The 24,950-nt window shown below is 49.2% G+C and overlaps 2 protein-coding genes across 2 annotated transcripts in view; one reads left to right on the forward strand and one right to left on the reverse strand.

The window, feature by feature from the left end:
* The window catches only part of usp39 (ubiquitin specific peptidase 39), a 42,970-nt gene extending 29,363 nt beyond the window's left edge, over positions 1-13,607 (forward strand). The window contains exons 10-13 of the mRNA XM_072486051.1: positions 180-322; positions 2,925-3,060; positions 7,623-7,709; positions 12,806-13,607. Of these exons, the coding sequence (XP_072342152.1) occupies positions 180-322; positions 2,925-3,060; positions 7,623-7,709; positions 12,806-12,862 (423 nt within the window). The 3' untranslated portion in view covers positions 12,863-13,607. The remainder of the gene's footprint in view (positions 1-179; positions 323-2,924; positions 3,061-7,622; positions 7,710-12,805) is intronic.
* Positions 13,608-17,328: 3,721 nt separating this feature from the next.
* Positions 17,329-24,950, reverse strand: part of LOC140397019 (prosaposin-like) — a 35,019-nt gene continuing 27,397 nt past the window's right edge. Inside the window, exons 3-5 of the mRNA XM_072486052.1 lie at positions 20,930-21,007; positions 20,178-20,288; positions 17,329-18,078 (exon numbers count right to left, since the gene is read on the reverse strand). Coding sequence (XP_072342153.1) covers positions 18,043-18,078; positions 20,178-20,288; positions 20,930-21,007 — 225 coding nt within the window. The 3' untranslated portion in view covers positions 17,329-18,042. The remainder of the gene's footprint in view (positions 18,079-20,177; positions 20,289-20,929; positions 21,008-24,950) is intronic.

Consider the following 24,950-nt stretch of genomic DNA (forward strand, 5'->3'; position numbering starts at 1 on the left):
GATTCGAAACAAACCTGTTGGACTTTAACCTGGTGTTGTAAGACTTCTTACTATTATTATTATAGCAGTGACTCCATTTCAGAAGTACGTCATTGACATTGAAGCACCTCAGGACATCCTGAGTTGAGGAAAGGTGCCGTCTCTCCGTCTGTCGTAAACATTTTCCGTGTTTTCCGCAGGAATATAAAACCTACAAGGAGAATTTCCTGAAGAGGTTCCAGCTGACAAAGCTCCCACCGTACCTCATCTTCTACATCAAGAGATTCACAAAGAACAACTTCTTCATAGAGAAGAACCCGACCATTGTCAACTTCCCAATCACGTAAGCCATGTACACTTGCGTTTTACAGTTTTCCCTTCTAACTGTTTTGGGATACAGTTCCTCCAGCAGTGCGTGACCACATTTTATGAGATGATGAACATTACCTGATCGAGGTCTACAAGATTATGAGTGCCATGGACAGTGGATAGTCAGATGCTCTTTCCTAGGGTAGGAGAGTCAGGTTCTGGGGGACATAGGTTTAAAGTGCGTGGGGAAAAGTTTAGAACAGATGTGCGAGGCAAGTTTTTTTACACAGGGTGGTAAATATATGGAATGCGCCTGGGGAGCTGGTGGGGTCATGTACGATAGCGGCATTAAGACAAATATATGAATAGGATGGGAATGGAAGGATACGGACTCCGTAAGTGCGTACGGTTTTAGTTTAGGCAGGTCCCATGGTCGACGCAGGCTTGGAGGGCCGAAGGGCCTGTTCCTGTGCTGTATTGTTCTTTGTTCTTTCTTTGATTCTCCATCACCGGGTAGCACAGTGGTTAGCACTGTTGCTTCACAGCTCCAGGGTCCCAGGTTCGATTCCCGGCTTAGGTCACTGTCTGTGCGGAGTCTGCACGTTCTCCCCCGTGTCTACGTGGGTTTCCTCCGGGTGCTCCGGTTTCCTCCCACAAGTCCCGAAAGACTTGCTTGTTAGGTAATTTGGACATTCTGAATTCTCCCTCTGTGTACCCAAACAGGCGCCGGAATGTGGCGACTAGGGGCTTTTCACAGTAACTTCATTGCAGTGTTAATGTAAGCCTACTTGTGACAATAATAAAGATTATTATTATTATTATCATGATTTCCACTTGTTCCAGTGATCTGGCATAGGAACACTTACTGAAATCTGGACATTGCTGCAAAAAGAGAAGTGTTGCCGAAGTTTTTCAACTTGAAATGAAATTGTGCGGTGGGACCTTTTAACTCGCCGTTGGATCCCTGGGTATCAGCTTCAACACACTTGGTGCTATGGCCTCCTCCTGGATGCGAGTTCTCCAGATGTTCTGGGATGGGGAAGTTAGAGGATGTGTAATGACGGGGTCCCAAGTAGGAAATTCAGAAGAAACTTCTTCACAAAACATATCAACAAGAAGCAGGATCTGGCCATTCGGCCCCTCCGGTACTTAATAAGGTCGTTCGTAAGTTTCTAAGACTCGTGACCCTCTGAGAAAATATTTCTCCTCATTTCCATTTTCAATAGGTGACCCCTTATTTTTCAGCAGTGACATCCCCCTCATCCTCTCCACATCCTCCCTGTCATAGAATCACAGAATTTACAGTGCAGAAGGAGGCCATTCGGCCCATCGAGTCTACACCTGCCCATGAAAGAACACTCTCCATCCTATCCCAGCAACCCACCTAACTTTTGGACACAAAAGGGCAATTTAACGTGACCAATCCACCTAACCCGTATGTGTTTGGATTGTGGGAGGAAACCGGAGCATCCGGAGGAAACCCACGCAGACGCAGCTTAGTCTCTGACCCAAGCCGGGAATCGAATCCGGTTCCTGGCGCTGTGAAGCAACAGTGTTAACCACTGTCAATACCCCCTCCGGATCTTTAAAGGTTTCGATCAAGTCGCCTCTTACTCTTCTAGTGGATCCAAACCTCGTCTGTTCACCCTTTTCTCATAAGACAACCCACCCATTCCTTATGTTAGTCTGGTAAACCTTCTCTGACCTGCTTCCAAGATCCACACCTTTCCTTAAATAAGGCGACCAATACTGTGCACAATACTCCAGATGTCGTCTCACATCTGTACATCTGAAGCATAACCTGCCTACTTTTATAATCCGTTCCTCTTGCGATAAACGCTAACTTTCGATGAACTTTCCCAGTGACATGCGGTACCTGTAGACTCGTCTTTTGTGATTCATGCACTAGGACATCCAGATCCCTCTGCAACAGAGAGTGGGGAGAATGTGGAACCAGCCCCAACAGGGAGTGGTTGAAGGGACTAATGCCGACGTGTGTTAGGGGAAAACTAGACAGTCACCTGAGGGAGAAGAGTATCCAATTCATTTTTTCCAATTAAGGGGCAATTTAGCGTGGCCAATCCACCTACCCTGCACATCTTTTGCGTTGTGGGAGTGAAACCCACGCTAACATGGGGAGAATGTGCAAACTCCACATGGACAGTGGCCCGGGGCCGGGATCGAACCACCAACTGTGCTAACCACTGAGCCACCGTGCTGCTCTCAAATGGCCTGTAAAATAATAATCTTTACTGTCACAAGTAGGCTTACATTAACACTGCAATTAAGTTACTGTGAAAATCCCCTCGTCGCCACACTCCGGCGCCTGTTCGGGTACACAGAGAGAGAATTCAAAATGTCCAATTCACCTAACAGCACGTCTTTCGGGACTTGTGGGAGGAAACCGGAGCACCCGGAGGAAACCCACGCAGACACGGGGAGAATGTGCAGACTCCACACAGACAGTGACCCAAGCCGGGAATCGAACCCGGGTCCCTGGTGCTGTGAAGCAACAGTGCTAACCCCTGTGCTATTGTAGGGGCGGGGGGAGCCAACTGTTTGTGTAGGGCTGGGGGCATGGCGAGGCTCTCAGTATTACAATGAAAGTGACTTGCTCATTGAATTGTGTGTTTTAGCAATGTTGATCTGAGAGAATACCTGTCTGAGGAGGTTCAGGCCATCCACAAACACACCACCTACGACCTGATTGGTAATGTGGTCCATGACGGGAAGCCGGGTGAGGGAGCGTACCGGGTCCACGTGCTTCACCATGTGAGTACACCGACATTGCCGTTCATGCAGTCACTGGCGATTTAAACCTGTGAGGTATACCGGGCTGGTCCTAGAAATAAAGGTGGGCTTCGGCATGTGAAATAAAAACACAGCATTGTCGGAAACACGCAGCATCTGTGCGGAGCGGAACAGAGTTGATGTGGCAGAACGGTTGGCCTTTTATTTCCGATGTCCAGTCCTTGAGCTTGACGGGGCCCCCGGAAGAGGTTAAAAAAACCTGGATGTGACACATGATGCGTGGCAGGCACAACGAGAGGAGGCTGGATTGTAGTGTAGAGCGCAACGTATGTCTGCTGGAATTTTGTTACTCGCTCGATCCTATTTCCGTATATTCCTTCCCCCTTTTTGCTGCTGACGTGCCTGTTGCCATCTTCACATGTGAGCAATCAGCAGTTATAATTCACAGGAACACACAGAGTTTTACCCGTTACTTTGATATTTCTCTAGTAATGGGGCAATCCTGATATTTATCGCCCTGGATTATTAAGAGACAGCCCGCAGATTTGGGGATTGGAGTCCCACGGGGGCCGGAGTAGGGAGAGAAAAACCTGCCGCTCCTACCAAGTGGCAGGTTCCTTCGGGGGAGAGGTGCGTGTGAGCCAGGTGACTTTGACAGCTGACATTGCCCCTTCACCAGAGTTTTATTACTTTGTTTCGAAGCCATGCTGCAGTTTACACAAAATTGCGGAATATACAGCAACAGTAACTAATCATTCAGCCTAACCGGCCCACACTGACGGCTACCCTAATTTAAATCCCCCCGAAATACACTTTTCATCTTAACCGCTCTCTGTGGTAATGAATTTCATATTCACGCCACTCTGGGAAAAGCAGTTCCTTCTCCGTTTCCTTTTTGGATTTCTTGGTGATTCCTTGGCCTAACTTGCGTTCTCTCTGTATCCACTCTGTTAAAACCTTTTCCTAATTGTTCGTTTTTTACATGTACCCTCATGCCACTCGGTTCTATCTTGTCACCACCTCTCTCGACTCCTCCACTTGTTGCTAAGTTATCAAACTGCTCGTCCGACATCCAATTCTGATGACAAGAAATTTCTTCCAACTAATTATTGGTGAGACTGAAGCCATTTATTTCAGAGCTGCTCCCAAACTCTTCCTCAGTGACCAACTCCATCCCAGTCTGTGATTGAGCCAGGCTGTTCACAACCTCGGTGCCACCTTTGACCCTGAGGTCAACTCCAATCTTATATAAGACCGCCAATTTCTACCTCGGTAACTTCGCCTGTCTCATTCTATCTGCTGCTGAAACCTTCGTCCAAATCTTCGTTACCTCCACACTCAACTATTCTAACGCACTCCCGGCCGGTCTTCCCACATTCGCCCCTCTGTAAAGTACAAAGCACAATACAGCACAGGAACAGGCCCTTCGGCCCTCCAAGTCTGTACTGGTCATGATATCACCTTTGGGCAAAACTCTCAGCACTTCCTTGTGCCGTATCCCTCTATACCCGTCCTATCCATGTGTTTGTCAAGCTGCCTTTTGAACACCGTTAATGTATCTGCTTCCACAACCTCCCCTGGCAACGCGTTCCAGGCACTCCCCACCCTCTGCGTAAAAAACCTGCCTCGCACATCTCCTCTAAACTTTGCCTCATGGACCTTAAACCTATGCCCCCTGGTGAGTGACCCCTCCACCCTGGGAAAGAGTGCCTGTCCATCCACTCTATCCATGCCCCTCATAATCTTGTAGACCTCTATCAGGCTCCGTCTTTCTAATGAAAACAGTCTGAGTCTATTCAGCCCCTCCGCATAGCTAACACCCTCCAGACCAGGCAACACCCGAGTGAACCTCCTCTGCACCCTCTCCAAAACCTCCACATCCTTCTGGTAGTGTGGTGACCAGAATTGTGCGCAATATTCCAAGTGCGGCCGTACCAAGGTTCTACACAACTGCAGCTTGACTTGCCAGTTTTTATACTCGCTGCCCCGTCCAATGAAGGTGAGCATTCCGTGTGCTTTCTTGACTACCTTGTCCACTTGTGTTGCCACCTTCAAAGATCTGTGGGCCTGCACGCCCAGATCTCTCTGACTTTCTATATTCCTCAGAGTTTGGCCATTTATTGTATATTTCCTCTCTATGTTAGTCCTTCCAAAATGCATTACCTCACTGTCTGGATTAAACTCCATTTGCCATTTCTCTGCCCAAGTCTCCAACCGATCGATGTCCCGCTGTATCCTCTGACAATCCTCAGCACTATCTGCCACTTCACAAACCTTGATGTCATCCGCGAACTTACTAATCAGACCGGCAAAACCTGAGCACATTTTACAGTCTCCGGGGAACAAACGACGAAAATCTGCGCCTGCGCATGCGCAGGAAACAGAAGTCGCGCATGCGCAGTTAAAATCAGCCGCGCATGCGCAGTTAGAAAAAGAAGGTACGGGAATTGAACCGTGCTGCTGGCCTGCCTTGATCTGCTTTCAAAGCCAGCGATTTAGCCCTGTGCTAAACCAGCCCCAGATCCAAAACTCTGCTGCCCCGGTTGTTAACTCGCACTGCCCGTGCCCGCTGACCCGCACCGTCTCAGGTCAAGCCATGTCTTAATTTAAAAACTCTCATCCTTATTTTGCTATCCCACCCACAATGGCCTCACACTTCCGTATATCGTCTGAGATAACTGCGCTCCTCTAATTCTGGGCGCTTCTCCGGTCTCCATCATAGCCGCTTGACTATTTTTAATCACTCTGCCATAGTGGCTGTGTTTCCTGTTCAAAGGCTTTGGAATATCCTTCCTATGCCTTTCTGCCTCTACCTCATTTCCCTCCTTTAAGACACTCCTTCAAATCTACTCCTTCAACCAAGCATCTGGTCATTTGACCCAGTATCTATTTGGCTCCTGTGAAGCGTCTTGGGGAATTTCACTGTGTTAACAGTGCTATATAAACATAAGTTGTTGTTGTCACAGCTTTGACTGATTGGTGCATTTGTACCCCCTGACCCCTCTGTCACTTTACCCCGTTTAGATTTATTTATTCCCATGTTCCTCAAAGTTTGCTGATATCCACTTGAGGTTCGTCAACTAAATCCCGCCCCAATTTGATGTGCTTTGCCAGTTTAGAAATAGTGGAAGTGTACTTTACGTCCCCGTTTTAGGCGGGCGGGAATGGCAGAGGAGCAGAGAATTAAACGAGGAGGCCCGAAACGGCTTTTACTGCCGGGATTTCCCCCCCCCCCCCCCAATCCCCATTTTAAAAGTTGAGATCTATACTTGCATCTAATTTCCGTTGTGGATCATTGTCTCCCCCATGTTGGACTGTGCATTCACATTGGCGTGAAGTGGGGGGGGGGGGGTAAATGCAAGGGCAGTCTCCTGACACTGCTCCTGGGCATTGACCCCGGACTGGGGGGGGGGGGGGGGGGGGGGGGCATGCCTGGGCAGGGACTGAGCACCGCCTCCCAGGCATGGCCATTTCTGTGGGGACCCTTTTTATTTATTTTTATTATTGTTCCTGGAATCTGAACACTGTTTCATATGTTTCCCCTTGCTATTTTACATTGTTGTTTGCCAATATTGTCCATTTTACAAGTCCCATTCTCATTCCCTCGCAATCATCTTTTCTTCAATCTATTAGCCTGGTCTTGTCACACTTGCATCCTCGAGCTAGAACGGCAAGGGCAGCCGATGCATGGGAACAGCCGTCTCCACCAAGTCACCATTCAGACTTGGAAATATATCGGACATTCCATCACTGTCGCTGGGTCAAAGTGCTGGAACTCCCTCCCTGACGGCACTGCGGGTGTACGTACCCCACACGGACTGCAGCGGCTCAAGAAGGTGGTTCCACCACCTTCTCAAGGGCCAATTAGGGATGGGGAACAAACCCTGGCCTTCCAAACGATGAGCACATCCCATAAAAGAATTTAAAAAATAAACAAATCATCCTAAACCATATTATGGTCACTATTGCCTAGATGTTCCTCCCACTCTCATCGTCTCTACATTGAGGGCGAAGGGGACAGTGATCTGGAGTCGAAGGATACCTAAATTGCACCAATTTGTGACCATAAATGTAAATGATGGAAGGTGAACCGCACGAAAGATCTATTTGTATCTTTGAGAGGAAAGACTGGTGTTTCAGTGGGACCCTCTGTCAGACCTGGCGTAGTAAACCGGAGAAGACATTTTGTAGACTTAGCAAAATAAAGTGGATAACAACAATTGGGAGCGGGGAAGATGTGTATTGAAGATTAAACCAATCGCCGAGCCTCCCTGTTTGGCTCAGTCTAATAAAGGGGCTTTATTGGTCTGGTGAAGTTAACCTGATTTATTTGGATGGTGATGGACCTGTTGTGTATTTCCCAGAACCTTCTGGTTTTGTTTCAGGTTTCCAGGAGTCAGTTTTGGTTCTGTTTTTGTGTATGCCACACGCCCGCGATCCTTCACTTGCCGCTGCACGCATCTGTGAAAGATGTCGGTGGGGTGTGTAATCTAGAAACGGACCGAGAGAGGGAGGGACAGCGCTGCGACGTGAGATTGCGTCCTCGGTGTGAAAGGGTAACCTGTTTGCGATGCTTCTTTCAGGGCACAGGAAAGTGGTACGAGCTGCAGGATCTACAAGTATCTGACATCTTGCCACAAATGATCACCCTCTCTGAGGCCTACATTCAGGTCGGTATTCACAGTGTTGGACACTTGCTTCTTTTCTATGACTGCTCGAGCAGCAACCATTTTGTGTACGAATCTTTTTTAAAAAAAATGTGTTTTATTACAAACATGCATCAAAACAGGTTACAGCAAATAAACACCTCGGGAAACATGCTTCCCAACAATCAACTATACAGTGTGTACAGACTTTTCCCCTTTTTCAACCCCCCCCCTCCCCATCACCCACCCCCCCGCGACGAACAGCTCCTCAAACACGGTCACAAACATCCCCCACCTTTTCTCAAACTCCCCCGCTGAGCCCCTTAACTCATACTTTATCTTCTCTAACCGCAGGAAGTCGTACAGGTCACCCAACCAAGCCGCTACCCCCGGTGGCGATGCCGACCGCCACTCCAGCAAAATTCGCCGCCGTGCAATCAGAGAGGCGAAGGCCACGACATCGGCCTTCCTCCTCTCCATGAGCTCCGGCTTCTCTGAAACCCCAAATATCGGCACCAAAGGGTCCGGGTCCACTCCCTCCTCCACTGCCCTGGCTAAGACCGCGAACACTCCCGCCCAGAATCTTCCCAATTTTTCACAACCCCAAAACATGTGCGCGTGATTCGCTGGCCCCCGCCCACACCTCTCACACTCATCTGCTACCCCCTGAAACAACCCACTCATTCTCACCCGAGTCATATGCACCCTTGCACCACGTGGGGCAGCACGGTAGCACAGTGGTTAGCACAGTTGCTTCACAGCTCCAGGGTCCCAGATTCAATTCTGGCTTGGGTCACTGTCTGTGCGGAGTCTGCACGTTCTCCCCGTGTCTGCGTGGGTTTCCTCCGGGTGCTCCGGTTTCCTCCCACAGTCCAAAGATGTGCAGGTTAGGTGGATTGGCCATGATAAATTGCCCTTAGTGTCCAAAAAGGTTTGGTGGGGTTAGGGAGATGGGGTGGAGGTGTGGGCTCAAATGGGGTGCTCTTTCCAAAGGCTGGTGCAAACTCGATGGGCCGAATGGCCTCCTTCTGCACTGTAAATTCTATGATACCTTAAACTGTATCAGGCTCATCCTTGCACAAGAGGAGATCCCGTTTACCCTTTGCAGTGCCTCACTCCATACTCCCCAATTGATCTCCCCTCCCAACTCCGCTTCCCATTTCTCCTTGATCTTCACCACCCGCTCACCTGCCTGCTCCCCCAGCCACTTGTATATATCCCCAATTCTTCCCTCCCCTTCCACATCCGGAAGCAGCACTCACTCCAGCAGGATGTATCCCTGCAATCTAGGGAACCTCTTCCAGACCTTTCGTGCAAAGTCCCTAACCTGTAGATACCTGAACTCACTCCCCCTCGGCAGCTCTTCCCTCTCCCTTAGCTCCTCCAGACTGGCGAACCCTTCCTCAAATACAAATCTCTCACCTTGACCAGCCCCACTTCCCTCCACCTGCTGTATACACTATCCATCCCCCCGGCTCAAACCCATGATTCTCGCACAGCGGCGTCAGCACCGACATCCCTTCCACCCTAAAATGCCTCCTCAGCTGATTCCATATCTTCACCGTGGGCTGCACCACCGGGCTCCCTGAATACCTCCTCGGAGCCATTGGCAACGTTTGTGTACTAACCTATCGAGTAACTATGGTACATTTCACGTCCATGTTCATACAATTAATGTCGACGCAAGAACTTTACAGAATGAGTGCACAAGAGATTAATCTGAGACCGATTCAGATAGAGCGCGAGGAGCTGTTTGACCGTCTCCTTGGACACTGGAGCCGGTTACTGATGGTAACGGTGGAGGTGATTGGTTACAGTGAGGAGGAGGGGGGGGGGGGACGGACTCTCCAAACCCCCGCCTTGTGCCAGAGGCAGCTAGCTACTGGCTGCCAGCGGCACCACCCAGTCCCGCCCAAGTTGATGGTGATTTCCATTCTTCGCCTGTGCCACTGTCGGGGAACGTGCGGCGGAGGTCAGCTTTGGGGGAGACTGGAAGATCATGCCAGAGGGAAGGGTTGGTAAACCACCGCAGTGTCTTCAAGGCAAGATTGGGCAAGGATCGTTTTTTGGCATATATGACCAGTAAAAATACAAACAATGAGAAGTAGACAAGAGAATACTTCGGGAGTACCGTTAAGAGTTATTTACACTGAGATCGGATTTAACTATTTCCATGGATTTATCACAGTTTCTGCTTTCCGTTCTTTTATCCATTCCTCGCCGTGTTTGCTGCGGCCATTTTGGTCTCCTGTGTATCGCTGCCCTCCGGGTTTCCCCTCTTACTCTCCCCCCTCCCCCTCTTCCCCGGTTCCCATTGTTGCTCCTGCCCTCCCCTCCCTCGTGTCCCCAGGCTCTCCTGTTCAGTTTGGCTGAACTTTCTTATCTCCCCCCCCCCCCTCCTTCTCTGTTCTGGCAGTTCTTTCTGAATCTTTGGCTCCCCAGTTGTTGGCCACAAACAGGTCCCGGAACAGTTGGGTGAATGGCTCCCACGTTCTGTGGAAGCCCCCTCCCGACCCTCGGATGGCCAATTTGATTTTCTCCATTTGGAGAGATTCTGAGAGGTCGGACAGCCAGTCTGCAGCTTTGGGTGGTGCTGCTGACCGCCAGCCGAACAGGATTCTACGCTGGGCGATCAGGGAGGCAAAGGCAAGGGCGTCCGCCCTCCTCCCCAGGAATAGATCTGGCTGATCCGAAACCCCGAAGACCGCCACTTTTAGGCATGGCTCCACCCTCATCCCCAACACTTTGGACATTGCCTCGAAGAAGGCTGTCCAGTACCTCACAAGTCTGGGGCAAGACCAGAACATGTGGGCGTGGTTGGCCGGGCCTCCTTGACACTTTCGAGCTTTGTTGGTGTACGTGTTCCTAACTGGCAGCGTCCCCCCCCCCCCCCCCCCCCCCCCCCCTACCCCCCGTCGATAAATTCAGGGCGTTTTCAATCCAGTCTTCGTGTCCCCCAGTTGCTGTTTTGTGTTTTCGCTCCGCCTGCCTTTAGGCTGACTGCTGCCCTGGACCGTGACCATTGGCCTCAGTTGCCCTATAACAGGATTTCCCAAACTGGGTTCCACGCCAGGCTGGGAAGATTGGTGCCATTTGCATTTGGTGCTGGTGTGTGTGTGTGTGTGTGTGTGTGTGTGTGTGTGTGTGTGTGTGTGTGTGTGTGTGTGTGTGTGTGTGTGTGTGTGTGTGTGTGTGTGTGTGTGTGTGTGGTGTGTGTGTGTGTGGTGTGTGTGTGTGTGGTGTGTGTGTGTGTGGTGTGTGTGTGTGGGGTGTGTGTGTGGGGTGTGTGTGTGGGGTGTGTGTGTGGGGTGTGTGTGTGGGGTGTGTGTGTGGGGTGTGTGTGTGGGGTGTGTGTGTGGGGTGTGTGTGTGTGGGGTGTGTGTGTGGGGTGGGTGAGTGCGCGCGGGTGGGTGAGTGCGCGAGGGTGGGTTGAGTGTGCGTGGGTGGTTGAGTGTGCGTGGGTGGTTGAGTGTGCGTGGGTGGTTGAGTGTGCGTGAGGGGGTGAGTGAGGAGGTGTGAGTGCTCGAGGGTGGGTGAGTGAGTGTAAGGGTGGGTAGTGTGAGGGGGCTGAGTATGTGTGAGGAGGGGTGAGAGTGTGCAAGGGGGTGTGAGTGTGCAATGGGGGTGAGTGTGCGAGGGCTGTGAGTGTGCGAGGGGGTGCAAGTGTGCAATGGGGGTGAGTGTGCGAGGGCTGTGAGTGTACAGACCCACTGTACCAGCAACACGTTTTTATTTGAACCAAAGGCAGCAGCAGTCGTCCCGTTAGAAATAAGAAACAGAGCAGACCCGAGAGAATGTTTTAATTATAGTGAATATACACAAATAATAGAAACGGCTTCTATAAATGTGCATTTGTATGTTTGTACTCTTTGCGTGAAAACAGTTTTTTGTGGTTCGGCTCTTCGGCGCAATAACCCGGTTTCTTGGGGTTCCTTCGGTACACTACGGAAGTCAAAAGGATTCGGTGGTTGGAAATGTTTGGATGCCCTGCTCTACAGCGTAGAGATGGTGATTGTTTTCCCTCGAATCGTCGTGACGATTCAGAGGGGGGGGCATGATGTGCGCTGGTTCCAATTGAGATGCTGGGAAAGTTAGAAATAATGTTTTGAGAAATAAAATGTTGTATCTGAGCAGCCCTTCCTCTCGCAGAAAGGTGAGGTCCCAGCTGGAGTATTGTGGCCAGCTCGGGCCACCGCACTTTAAGGAGGAAGTGAGGGGCCTCGAGGGGCTGTGGATCGAAATGTTCCGGAATCAAGGTGAGGTAGGTCTCCTCGGAGTGAAGGAGGTCGAGGGGAGATTTGATCGAGGCGTACAAGAGGGTGACAGGTTTAGGTCAGGTGGACAAAGAGAAGCTGTTCCCATTGGTTATTGGTGCAGGGCCTGGGGGGGGCACAGGTTTAAGCTTTTGGATGAGGGATACATGGGGGAATATGAGGAAGAAATATATTTAGGGAGAAAGCAGGAATGATCTAGAACTCTCTCTGAGGGCGGAGGAAGCAAGACGATAAATAATTTCTTTTTTAACATAAATTTAGAGTACCCAATTATTTTCTTTCCCAATTAAGGGGCAATTTAGCGCGGCCAATCCACCTACCCTGCACATCTTTGGGTTGTGGGGGCGAGACCCTCGCAGACACAGCGGCGCGGTGAGGCAGCAGTGCTAACCACTGCGCCGCCATTCCGCCTGACGATAAATAATTTCAAAAGGAATAAATTGTTCACCTGTCATAAATAAAGTTGCGACGTTATAGGGGGGGGGGGGGGTGATGGGACCGACCGGATTGACCTACAGAGAGCAGTGTGGACTCGGACGGGCAGAATGGCCTGTGCTGGAAGTACCTCTGACGCCTCTGGTGCGTGTGGGACTGAATGTTGCACGTTTGGTTGGAGCTCCCTTCATTCTGCTGTTCTTGCAATGTTCCTGAAACTTGTCTGGAAAACTGCTGAAAAAAGCTGGTGGCGGTTCATGTCTGAGCTGCTGCTTGAAGTGAAACCGTGAGGTTAATTGGGTGGAATTGCGACTACTTTGTAAATGTGAACGAGTACGTGAGGAAGCTGCATAATCCCCGCTGCTTTGCCTGTTATTTAAAAACAAAACTGTTGTGTTTCACCACCACCAGATCTGGAAGAGACGTGAGGACAGTGAGGACAGTGTGTCCAGTCAGAAAGGAGCATGACCTGGAGCAGGGGCAACAATTGTGGATGATCGGAACCTCACCCACACCAAGTGAGGACTTAACTCGTGTGGACCTGGAAGAACCCAGCAATATTTAAAAGCAAGTCTGCCAAAGGTTTTACAAGCAGGAAAGTGTGGCTCACGCTGATGTTGCAGCCTGTGTAGCCACCTCAGGACAGGTTCAAATCTGCAACATCACCATTACCGACATGGAGCAGTAACTCTCAGACTACAAGATGTTGCTGTCAGCGTTTCTAATGTCGAGCAGTAGCAGAGATCCTCAGATTCGCCCGGGACAGTCACGACTGCTCATCTCATCCTAGTCAGTGTATTCAGCTTGTGGAACTCTGACACAGTTTATTCCCACAGGACGTTACAAAGCTCATTGTACTTTTGTTATCACCTTGTTTCCTTTTTTTTTTGTACAAGTGTGGACATTTTACATTCTGCCTGCAGTGACATCAGGTGGGGACAGAACGTCACTTTCCGGTTTCTAGATTGTGGGCACATGCGGTGTGAATTCCCTCTGTCACGCTGTACAGAGTCTGAGGAGCAGTCTCTTTCGGAACAGTCTGCCTATTCCTGAACGTTGGATCATTGAAGAAGGACAACCTCGGGATTCAGTTTGGGATGATTCCTTTAGATGGTACATTTTTGGAAAGCTACACAGGCTTATCTTCTATTATTTTCAGCACTGATTCGTGTGTGCTAGTCGGGGGCAATAAAATTCTCAGTGGAAAAACGGAGTTTGGTATCCGGTGTTAGTGTTGAGTGTGTTTCTGGATCAGTCCCGTGTAACTAACTGGTGGAGGTGTTTGAAGCACCGAGAACAGGAAATGTGCCACATTAATTGAAGACGAACTTGCCCCTCGAGGGGAATAAGCACAAATTGTAATGATGCACTCCGGGCTGGTTCCCCCCCGCAGTCTCGCGCCAATCGGGGCGGGGGGGGGGGGGGGGGGCGGGGGCGACATTCTTCGTCTGCCACTGCGGTCTGAGTCCGCTATGGCGCTCGGCGTGCCGCTGGAGGCCGCCGGCGTGCGCAGGCGCGGACTCCAAACCGGACGTGCGGGAGCCCCCTATCCGCAGCTAAAGCCACGTGAATCATTCTGGGTCCCTGCGAGCTCCCTGCAGGCGAGTGAATTGGCTGCTCTTTTTTTTTATAGGAAACTGCAGAGTGAAACCCCAGCCTTTTTACCCTCCCATTTTGGGAGAGTGCACCTGGGTTTCTTTGCTCTTGAAGATTCTGACTCTTGCACAGGGAAAGATCTCTCTGATGTCTCACTCAAGTGGTTACCTGCCTGAGTCTGTCCTCCTGGAGGAATCTCCCAGCAGTAGGAATTCTGGGGAGGGGTAATTTGGCGGGAGGCAAAAATATGTTTCTCAATGGTGGGACAGACTTCGGAATTTCGTTCTCCCGACTTTCGAAGCTTGTTGGCGACCAGGCGAACTTCCCAATGAACAATGTCAGAAACCGTGGGCTGGATTCTCCGTTTTCGGGACCGTGTCCCTACGCCGTCGTGAAAACTGTGGTCTTTTGCTCCAGGGAAACAGGCGTCAGTCGGCCACAGATTCACCGCCTTGCTGGGGGCAGCTGTCATGGAGTTCGCAGCTCCGGCTGCCGAAACGTACCGCAGCACTTCCGGGTCAGAGGTCACGCAAGCGGCCTCCATGGCGGACTCAACCCTCTGACGTGGACCGCCGAAATAGTGCCCCGATCGGCCGCTCCCCCGACTGTGGTTGCCCCGTACTGAGTCCGCAGCCACCTCGCGGGTATCACGGACGGTGGGATCATGAGCGGTCCACGCCGTCGGCAATTCGGCCGGTCAGGCACGGAGAATAGCGGGGGCTGCAGGCCATGGTCTGAGGTGGTGAATACTCAGTGCGGCGTACTCCCCGGGTACGCCGCCTTCCGAGGGGTGGAGAATCGCCGAACCGGCGCCGAACGCGATTTCAGCGTCCGGGTGCGGAGAACACAGCCCCTTGTTTCCTGCATGAGCAATTCAAGCGTTGCTCACGAGAGGGCCACCTTGCCGGAATTCGGCTTTCCCACAAAGTGAATTCCCCGACAGTGGAAATTTCGAATGTCCGGTTTCCCGGAGCGGTGTCCACCCCGGTAAGCTTCGCTGTTCCAGGGCTGCTTCACTCCCGTTGACTGCCGATTGGGAACGCTGTGCTGAGGGTGAACACGGGAGAAAGGCTAAGTGGAGAGGTTGGGTGGACGAAGGGTCGTCCAGGGAAGGGGGTGGGGGGTGTCGGTGTCGACAGTGGGGTCCTGAACTCGGCCTACTAGTGGAGATGTAGCTGAGTTATCAGGAGGGGGCAGGGTGCACATGGGGGGCAGGGTGCACATGGGGGGCAGGGTGCACATGGGGGGCAGGGTGCACATGGGGGTCAGGGTGCACATGGGGGTCAGGGTGCACATGGGGGCAGGGTGCACTTGGGGTGAGGGTGCACTTGGGGTGAGGGTGCACATGCGGGTCAGGGTGCACATGGGGGTCAGGTGCACATGGGGGCAGGGTGCACATGGGGTCAGTAATGGATGTTGATTCTGAGGGGAAGGAAGGCATGTGGAGGTGGATCATAACGGTCCACGGTAAAGGGGGTGAGGTTTAAAGGTGGCAGAGCAGAATGGCCATATTGGGTGGATCAGGGGTGATGGAGGAAGCTGGTGGCTGATGAGGGGAGGGGGTAGAAGATTGTGGACCTTCCAGACCTTGACCATGAACTTGGTCAACAAATGTCCATTGAAGTGGGAGGAAAGTGTTTACAGGTGGTTGGAGTTCAAGGTCAGAACGACTGACTAAAGGGACATCCTCGTAATTATGACCAACTGGATGTTGGCTTTGAGGTGGCAGGAAATCTGTAAAGACCCGCTCACTAAATTTGCCACTTCGATCCGTTCATAGATCCACTGAGGTGGCGATTGCTGCAGGCTGCAGGCAACCTTGCCTTGGTACAGGCCCGCTTCCAGGTGAGGAGGGCCCATCGCAGCTGAGCACTAGACCAGGGCGAAAGGCAATGCAGCTCCTGGGATGAGGTGGCTCAAATCTGCTCGCTTCTCCAGCACGAGCTGTGCCCGCAATGACTCTGAAGGAGCAGTGTGGATCTCCTGACTTGCACTTGTGTTGTTTGAATATGGCACCAGGACCTTAGAGTCATAGATGTTTACAGCACGGAAAACAGGCCCTTCGGCCCAGCTTGTCCATGCTGCCCAGTTTCTATCACTAAGCTAGTCCCACTTGCCCATATCCCTCTATGCCCGCCCTGCCCATGTAACTGTCTAACTGCTTTATAAAGAACAAAATTGTACCCGCCTCTGCCACTGCCTCTGGCTGCTCGTTCTGGCTGCTCGTTCCAGATGCCCACCACCCTCTGTGTGAAGAAACTTGCCCTCTGGTCTCTTTTGTATCTCTCCCCTCTCACCTTTAACCTATGCCCTCTAGTTCTAGACGCCTCTACCTTTGGGAAAAGATAGAACATTACAGCGCAGTACAGGCCCTTCGGCCCTCGATGTTGCGCCGACCTGTGAAACCACTCTAAAGCCCATCTACACTATTCCCTTATCGTCCATATGTCTATCCAATGACCATTTGAATGCCCTTAGTGTTGGCGAGTCAATTACTGTTGCAGGCAGGGCATTCCACACCCTGACTACTCTCTGAGTAAAGAACCTACCTCTGACATCTGTCCTATATCTATCTCCCCTCAATTTAAAGCTATGTCCCCTCGTGCTAGACATCACCATCCGAGGAAAAAGCCTCTCACTGTCCACCGTATCCAAATGTCGACTACCTTACCTATGCCCCTCATTATTTTATAGACCTCTATAAGATCACCCCTAAGCCTCCTACGCTCCAGGGAAACAAGTCCCAGCCTACCCCAGCCTCTCCTTAAACTCAGACCATCAAGTCCTGGTAGCATCCTCGTAAATCTCTTCTGCACTCTTTCTAGTTTAACAATATCCGTCCTGTAACAGGGTGACCAGAACTGAACACAGTATTCCATGTGTGGTCTTACCAATGTCTTGTACCACTTCAACAAGACGTCCCAACTCCTGTATTCAATATTCTGACCAATAAAACCTAGCACGCTGAATGCCTTCTTCACCACCCTGTCCACCTGCGACTCCACCTTCAAGGAGCTCCGAACCTGTACCCCTAGATCTCTGTTCTGTAACTCTCCCCAACTCCCTACCGTTAACTGAGTAGGTCCTGCCCTCGATTTGATCTACCAAAATGCAGCACCTCACATTTGGCCAACACCAAGGTAATAGTGAGACAGACGACTGCTTTCCTGCCTACCACAATATGCACCGCGCACCTCGTGGAGGCGGAATTAACGAGCTGAACAGCGGGAGGTGGTCTGTGTTGAGCTGTCTCGCGTCCCCATGATAAAAGGCTAATTGAGCGAGGTATTAAATAGGATTGAAAGACATGGCAACGAAACGCATCAATCCCAAATAAGTATGTTAGTAAAAGTTTATTAAACAAGAAAATCATAGTTAACTGTCAGAATGCATCATTGCACCACACATCAGCAACAGGGGCAGAAAAAAATAAAGACTTGAACCCAAACAGTGGCTTACCACATCACAGATATACCTCTCAGACTTTCACCAGCAATACATTTCTTCCAAATTGACTGTTACAGGGGGAAATGTTTCAGCTGAATATTTCCATTCTCAGACTCTGAACATAACGCAACAACAAAGGGGTTGAACTGTTTCACTTCGATTGCGAGAGGATAGCACGGTCTCTGCAATAACACACACAATGGAAAAAAAACGAGGAAGCTTCCATCTTATATTGCTCCATTCCCAATCGTCTTCTGAAGGTTTCAAAATCAGAAATGACTAAATTTAAACTGTTAGTGCATGGGATAAATCTGATTAAAAAGCAAAATTCACATTCGATATCCTAACCTCAAGACATCATCCAGAAGGGAAAAGGACATCCAGTACTCAATCGGAGCTGCAGGTTTCACAATATAAAAGTTGTGCTGTATTAATAATCACAAACTATAAGCGCAGGAAATTAACAAAAATATGCACGCCTGCAGTCCGACACAACTACATGTGCCGATGCTGAATTCAATTTTTAAGCAAAATACTGCGGCAATGGATTTTTGTTGTTGTTTAAATTGAAGAAGTATTGAGCCAGAGATATTTGCAATGTGGCTTTAGCCCCAGCCGTGCTTCTCACAGTAATCGACAGTCTGTAAGAAAGGACAAACAAAATACAAAAATGAGAGCTCTCCGCATTGAAAATACATGACCGGTTCTGGCAGGACACCATTTTCTGATAGTATCTGAAACGAAACCTAGTTCCTGAAGTTTGACACCACTTAATCGCAGCTTCCTCATTTCGGGTTTCATCTCCGCTTTTCACTCTGTGGCTACTTTTACAGCCTTCCACAAAACCTGACATTCGATTATCGCTGCTGCCTAATTTTGAATTTCACCTCCTTTTGGGGCCTTTCACAAAACCTCCAGGTGCAAAATAAGTACACAGCTGAGAATAGAATCATAGAATAGCTACCGTGCAGAAGGAGGCCATTCGGCCCATCAAGTCTGCACCGGCCCTCTGAAAGAGCATTCGACTTAGGTCCTCTCCTCTCGGGCTGGTTTAGCACACTGGGCTAAATCGCTGGCTTTGAAAGCAGACCAAGGCAGGCCAGCAGCACGGTTCAATTCCCGTACCGGCCTCCCCGAACAGGCGCCGGAATGTGGCGACAAGGGCTTTTCACATGAACTTCATTTGAAGCCTACTTGTGACAATAAGCCATTTTCATTTTCATGGCCCTAGCCCCATAATCTGTAGCCCCATCTAACCGCTGGACACGAGGGGCTATTTATCATGGGCCAAGCCGCCGAATCTGCACATCTGTGAGAGGAAACCGGAGCACCCACGCAGACACGGGGAGAAGGTGCAAACTCCACACAGTTACTCAAGATCAGAATCGAACTCGGTTCCCTGGCACGTTGAGACTGCAGGGCTAACCAGAATCGAACCCGGGTCCCTGGCGCAGTGAGGCTGCAGTGCTAACCAATGTGCCACTGCGCCGCCCCCCCCTCCTCCTTACATGGGTACAACTTTTATTAGCTGCCAGCCGCTTTCTTGTCTGAGTGCAGGCTCAGTGTCACTTGATGAAGAGTCATCCAGACTCGAAAATCAATCACTACCTTAACTAAGTGAGGGATCAGGCAGGCATCACCAAAGTTCCAGTCTGCTTTGTAAAGTCTGTTCACCAACATCAGATGAAAGAGAAATCTAGCGATACTGTCTGAGGATTTAGCAAGTGTGCATTGTCTGGATGAACATTCCCTGTGCTAACTGGAGCGAAGAGTGTTAGAGGTGAAAATATTCACACGAAAGCCTGAGTAGAAGTAAAAAAGCAGTTTGTTATGTCAGAATTCTGGGAGGAAAGGCCTGAGACTCCACAGCCTTTGACAGCACCTTTTCCCACTTGAGCTAAGGCTCACACGGATTAATATACAGATTCAAGGGGCGGAATTAGTTGTATTCTCATTCACATACAATCAATCAACTATATTCGCGTCACACTTCATTACATGCAGTCAATCAATTTTCCTAGCATCCCAGTTATCACATATATGGTTAAAGTGGGTGTTACCCGCCCCTAACTTCATACAGAAGTCATTCAAAACTAACATAATGATTTCCTGTCTGCAACTGGGGTCCTTGATAAGATCAAGGACACAAAGCATTTCTTGTACTGGGAAGCTATTATCAGCAGCTGTTGAAATACTCCCTAGGTTCTCGTGAGGTAGTTTTCACAGTTTGTAACTTATTGTTAAAAGAAAGTGGCTAGTTTGGCCATTTTGTGTCTTTAGTATTGCTAAAATAGTTAACCATTTTGTGTCCTTTCTGATATTAACAAGCATTGTGTATACACTATCTATTTCTACAAATTGCCTCTTCTAAACAGGCATCTAAGCCCATGAGTACCTTTTGTCACATCAGGACTATTCAAAAGTAATATAGGAGCACAAATGTAGTTACAGGGCCACCTATAATTTATATCATAGCCCAGTATCACAAAATGCCGTCCAACAAAGAGTATGTGTGGAAGTTCTTTCAGTACGAGGTCAGGAATCAGTCATGATCACAATATGAAGGGAGCGTAAGGTCCGGGCCTACTCAATTTTGTGGAACCAAAATAAGAATGCAGTGCGAAAGTCAAATAGTAATTAAAAAAACACAAGCTTTAAATAAGTTTGGAATATCAGAATGATCTGTTTCGATATCTTACCCCACTACCACCATTGCACAGAGGGTCGAGGTTATGCTTACCTTACACTTGACGGCAGTTTCTCGGGACGAGCACCAGTGCGATGGTCCCCAGGTGCACTCATTGAGTCCAAGCAATCGGGCCTCCTCTTTTCTGACACAGAAATCCAGTTCCTGAGTAAATGCATAAGGATGATACGGGTTGAGGCTGATTCCTGACTATACAGCTCTGAGAGACCGGCAAAGGGGACACTTTGGTGTTTTTACAAGATAGGGGAAGGGGGTCCTCATGAATCTTCCTATCTGTACAGCTCGAAGGATGTTGGTTCTTTTCTGATACCCCGACTACACGTAAGCAGGAACCTGGTCAGTCAGCCTCATATTGTCCATCAGATTTGTCACGGAGGACACCAGCAGATATTTTAGTTTAACAAGAAAATATCACAGAAGAGTGCAGAACAGAAGGAGGCCACTTGGCCTGTTAAATCTGCACTAGATCTTCACATGAATTATCAAATCATCCTCGCTCTGACGAGCGCAGGTCGGAGAATGAGAATGCTAACCTTCGTACTGATGCACGATCAATGACCACTAAAGCGAGGTTGTAGTCCAACTGAAGGCTTTAATAAGCTAGATGTTTCCCCCAGCAGCTCAGGTACAGAATGAGGGCTGCTGGGGCGGCACGGGTTCTTATACCCCGCCTAGCAGGGCGGAGCTATCATACACTCTAACCAACAGCAAGCATACAGTTTCCACCAATGGTGCTTTAGCCTATCAGGTACCGTAATACCTATAATACCACACGGACAACTTACCCCACAAAGATCACTTTGCTCCTGGTTCTGAAGAAGATTGTTCAGCTGCGGTTTGTTGGTGTGGATAAAGTCTTCACACTATAAGAACCAGGTTAAATGAAAAAGAAAATCAGCCAATCCCGATCTTGCGGAACTAATGGCTTCAATGCTCTTCACGATCTAAGTGGTTTATACAATGGTGACAAAACAGAAACACAAAGCAAGAGGAAAACTGAAGCAACTATTTAGAGTCATGGAAGAGGAATTGAATCGTTACAGTGCAGAAGGAAGCCATTCATAAATACATAGATGCATAGAAGATAGGAGCAGGAGGAGGCCTTTTGGCCCTTCGAGCCTGCTCCGCCATTCATCACCATCACGGCTGATCATCCAACTCAATAGCCTAATCCTGCTTTCTCCCCATAGCCTTTGATCCCATTCTCCCCAAGTGCTATATCCAGCTGCCTCTTGAATATATTCAAAGTTTTAGCATCAGCTACTTCCTGTGGTAATGAATTCCACAGACTCACCACTCTTTGTGGGAAGAAATGTCTCCTCATCTCTGTCCGAAATGGTTTACCCTGAATCCTCAGGCTGTGACCCCTGGTTCTGGACACACTCATCATTGGTAACATCTTCCCTGCATCTACCCTGTCTAGTCCTGTTAGAATTTTATACGTCTCTATGAGATCCCCCCTCATTCTTCTGAACTCCAGCGAGAACAATCCCAACCTCGTCAATCTCTCCTCGTACGTCAGTCCCGCCATCCCTGGAATCAGTCTGGTAAACCTTCGCTGCACTCCCTCGAGAGCAAGAACATCCTTCCTCAGAGAAGGAGACCAAAACTGCACACAATACTCCAGGTGAGGCCTCACCAAGGCCCTGTACAATTGCAGCAACACATCCCTGCTTCTATACTCGAAACCTCTCGCAATGAAGGCCAACGTACCATTAGCCTTCTTTCCCGCCTGCTGCACCTACATGCTTACCTTCAGCGTCTGGTGCACAAGGACACCCAGGTCCCGCTGCACACTCCCCTCTCCCAATTTACAACCATTCAGGTAGTAATCTGCCTTCCTGTTTTTGCTTCCAAAATGAATAACCTCACACTTATCCAAATTATACTGCATCTGCCACTGGTTTGCCCACTCGTCCAACCTGTCCAGATCTTGCTGTAGGATCCTGCATCCTCGGCACAATTCGCCCTCCCACCTAATTTGGTATCATCTGCAAACTTTGAGATGTTACATTTTATTCCCTCATCCAAATCATTAATATATATTGTGAAGAGTTGGGGTCCCAGCACCGATCCCTGTGGTACCCATTGGTTACTGCCTGCCAATTTGAAAAGGACCTATCAATCCCTACTCTTTGTTTCCTTTCCGCCAACCAGTTTTCTATCCACCTCAATACATTTCCCCCAATCCCATGCGCTTTAATTTTGCACAATAATCTCTTATGCGGGACTTTGTCAAACGCCTAATGAAAGTCCAAATATACCACATCGACTGGCTCCCCCTTGTCGACTGTACTGGTTACCTCTCCAAAGAATTCTAACAGATTTGTCAAGCATGATTTTCCCTTCATAAATCCATGCTGACCCTGACTGATCCTGCCACTGCTTTCTAAATGTTCCACTATAAAGTCCTTGATAATGGATTCAAGCATTTTCCCCACTACCGATGTTAGGCTTACTGGTCTGTAATTCCCTGCTTTCTCTCTACCTCCCTTTTTGAATATCGGTGTGACGTGAGCGACCCACCAATCTGCAGGGACAGTTCCAGAGTCTACAGAATCCCGGAAGATGACCACCAATACATCCACTATTTCCAGAGCCACTTCCTTAAGCACTCTGGGATCCAGATTCTCAGGCCCTGGGGATTTACCCGCCTTCAATCCCATCAGTTTTCCCTGCACCATTTCTCTACGAATGTTGATCTCCCTCAGTTCTTCCCTCTCACTAAACCTTTCATTCTCCAACATTTCTGGGATCTGATTTGTGTCCTCATTTGTGAAGACAGAACCAAAGTGTGTATTCAATTGCTCAGCCATTTCTTTGTCCCTTATTATACAATCCCCTGTTTCTGTCTGCAGTGGGCCTACATTTCACTTTACCAATCTCTTTCTCTTCACATATCTGTAGAAACTCTTAGTGTCAGTCTTTATGTTCCCTGCAAGCTTCCTTTAGTACTGTACTTTCCCCTTCTTAATCAATCCCTTCGTTCTTTGCTGAATTCTAAACTGCTCCCAATCCTCAGAACTATTATTTTTCTTGGCCAATCTGTATGCTCCTTCCTTGGATCGGATACGATTTCTAATTTCTTTTGTAAGCCATGGATTGGCCCTCTTACCCCCTTTGCTTTTGTGCCAGACGGGAATGAACAGTTGCGGTAGTTCCTCCATGCGTTCCTTGGACTGTTTACCATTGACTATCCACTGTCATCCCTTTAAGTAACTCTCCCCAATCTATCAAGGCCAACTCACGCCTCATATCCTCATAGTTCCCTTTATTAAGGTTCAACACCCTCATCAAGAGGGTAGCCAGGGAAAGGGTTGGCCCTCTGAAGGATAGGCAAGGGAATCTATGTGTGGAGCCAGAGGAAATGGGCGAGGTACTAAATGAATACTTTGCATCAGTATTCACCAAAGAGAAGAAATTGGTAGATGTTGAGTCTGGAGAAGGGTGTGTAGATAGCCTGGGTCACATTGAGATCCAAAAAGACGAGGTGTTGGGCGTCTTAAAAAATATTAAGGTAGATAAGTCCCCAGGGCCTGATGGGATCTACCCCAGAATACTGAAGGAGGCTGGAGAGGAAATTGCTGAGGCCTTGACAGAAATCTTTGGATCCTCACTGTCTTCAGGTGATGTCCCGGAGGACTGGGGAATAGCCAATGTTGTTCCTCTGTTTAAGAAGGGTAGCAAGGATAATCCAGGGAACTACAGGCCTGTGAGCCTTACTTCAGTGGTAGGGAAATTACTGGAGAGAATTCTTCGAGACAGGATCTACTCCCATTTGGAAGCAAATGGACATATTAGTGTGAGGCAGCATGGTTTTGTGAAGGGGAGGTGGTGCCTCACTAACTTGATAAGAGTTTTTCGAGAAGGTCACAAAGATGATTGATGCAGGTAGGGCAGTGGATGTTGTCTATATGGACTTCAGTAAGGCCTTTGACAAGGTCCCTCATGGTAGACTAGTACAAAAGGTGAAGTCACATGGGATCAGGGATGAGCTGGCAAGGTGGATACAGAACTGGCTAGGTCATTGAAGGCAGAGAGTAGCAATGGAAGGATGCTTTTCTAATTGGAGGGCTGTGACCAGTGGTGTTCCGCAGGGATCAGTGCTGGGACCTTTGCTGTTTGTAGTATATATAAATGATTTGGAGGAAAATGTAACTGGTCTGATCAGTAAGTTTGCAGATGACACAAAGGTTAGTGGAATTGCAGATAGCGATGAGGACTGTCAGAGGATACAGCAGGATTTAGATTGTTTGGAGACTTGGGCGGAGAGATGGCAGATGGAGTTTAATCCGGACAAATGTGAGGTAATGCATTTTGGAAGGTCTAATGCAGGTAGGGCATCTTCAGTGAATGGTAGAACCCTCAAGAGTATTGAAAGTCAGAGAGATCTAGGAGTACAGGTCCACAGGTCATTGAAAGGGGCAACACAGGTGGAGAAGGTAGTCAAGAAGGCATACGGCATGCTTGCCTTCATTGGCCGGGGCATTGAGTATAAGAATTGGCAAGTCATGTTGCAGCTGTATAGAACCTTAGTTCGGCCACACTTGGAGTATAGTGTTCAATTCTGGTCGCCACACTACCAGAAGGATGTGGAGGCTTTAGAGAGGGTGCAGAAGAGATTCACCAGAATGTTGCCTGGTATGGAGGGCATTAGCTATGAAGAGCGGTTGAATAAACTCCCCAGGGTAGAGGGGTCAATTAATAGGGGGCATAGGTTTAAGGTGAGAGGGGCAAGGTTTAGAGGAGATGTACGAGGCAAATTTTTTACACAGAGGGTAGTGGGTGCCTGGAACTCGCTGCTGG

The sequence above is a fragment of the Scyliorhinus torazame genome, chromosome 20 (genome assembly GCF_047496885.1).
Source record: "Scyliorhinus torazame isolate Kashiwa2021f chromosome 20, sScyTor2.1, whole genome shotgun sequence".
Taxonomy (NCBI): Eukaryota; Metazoa; Chordata; class Chondrichthyes; order Carcharhiniformes; family Scyliorhinidae; genus Scyliorhinus; species Scyliorhinus torazame.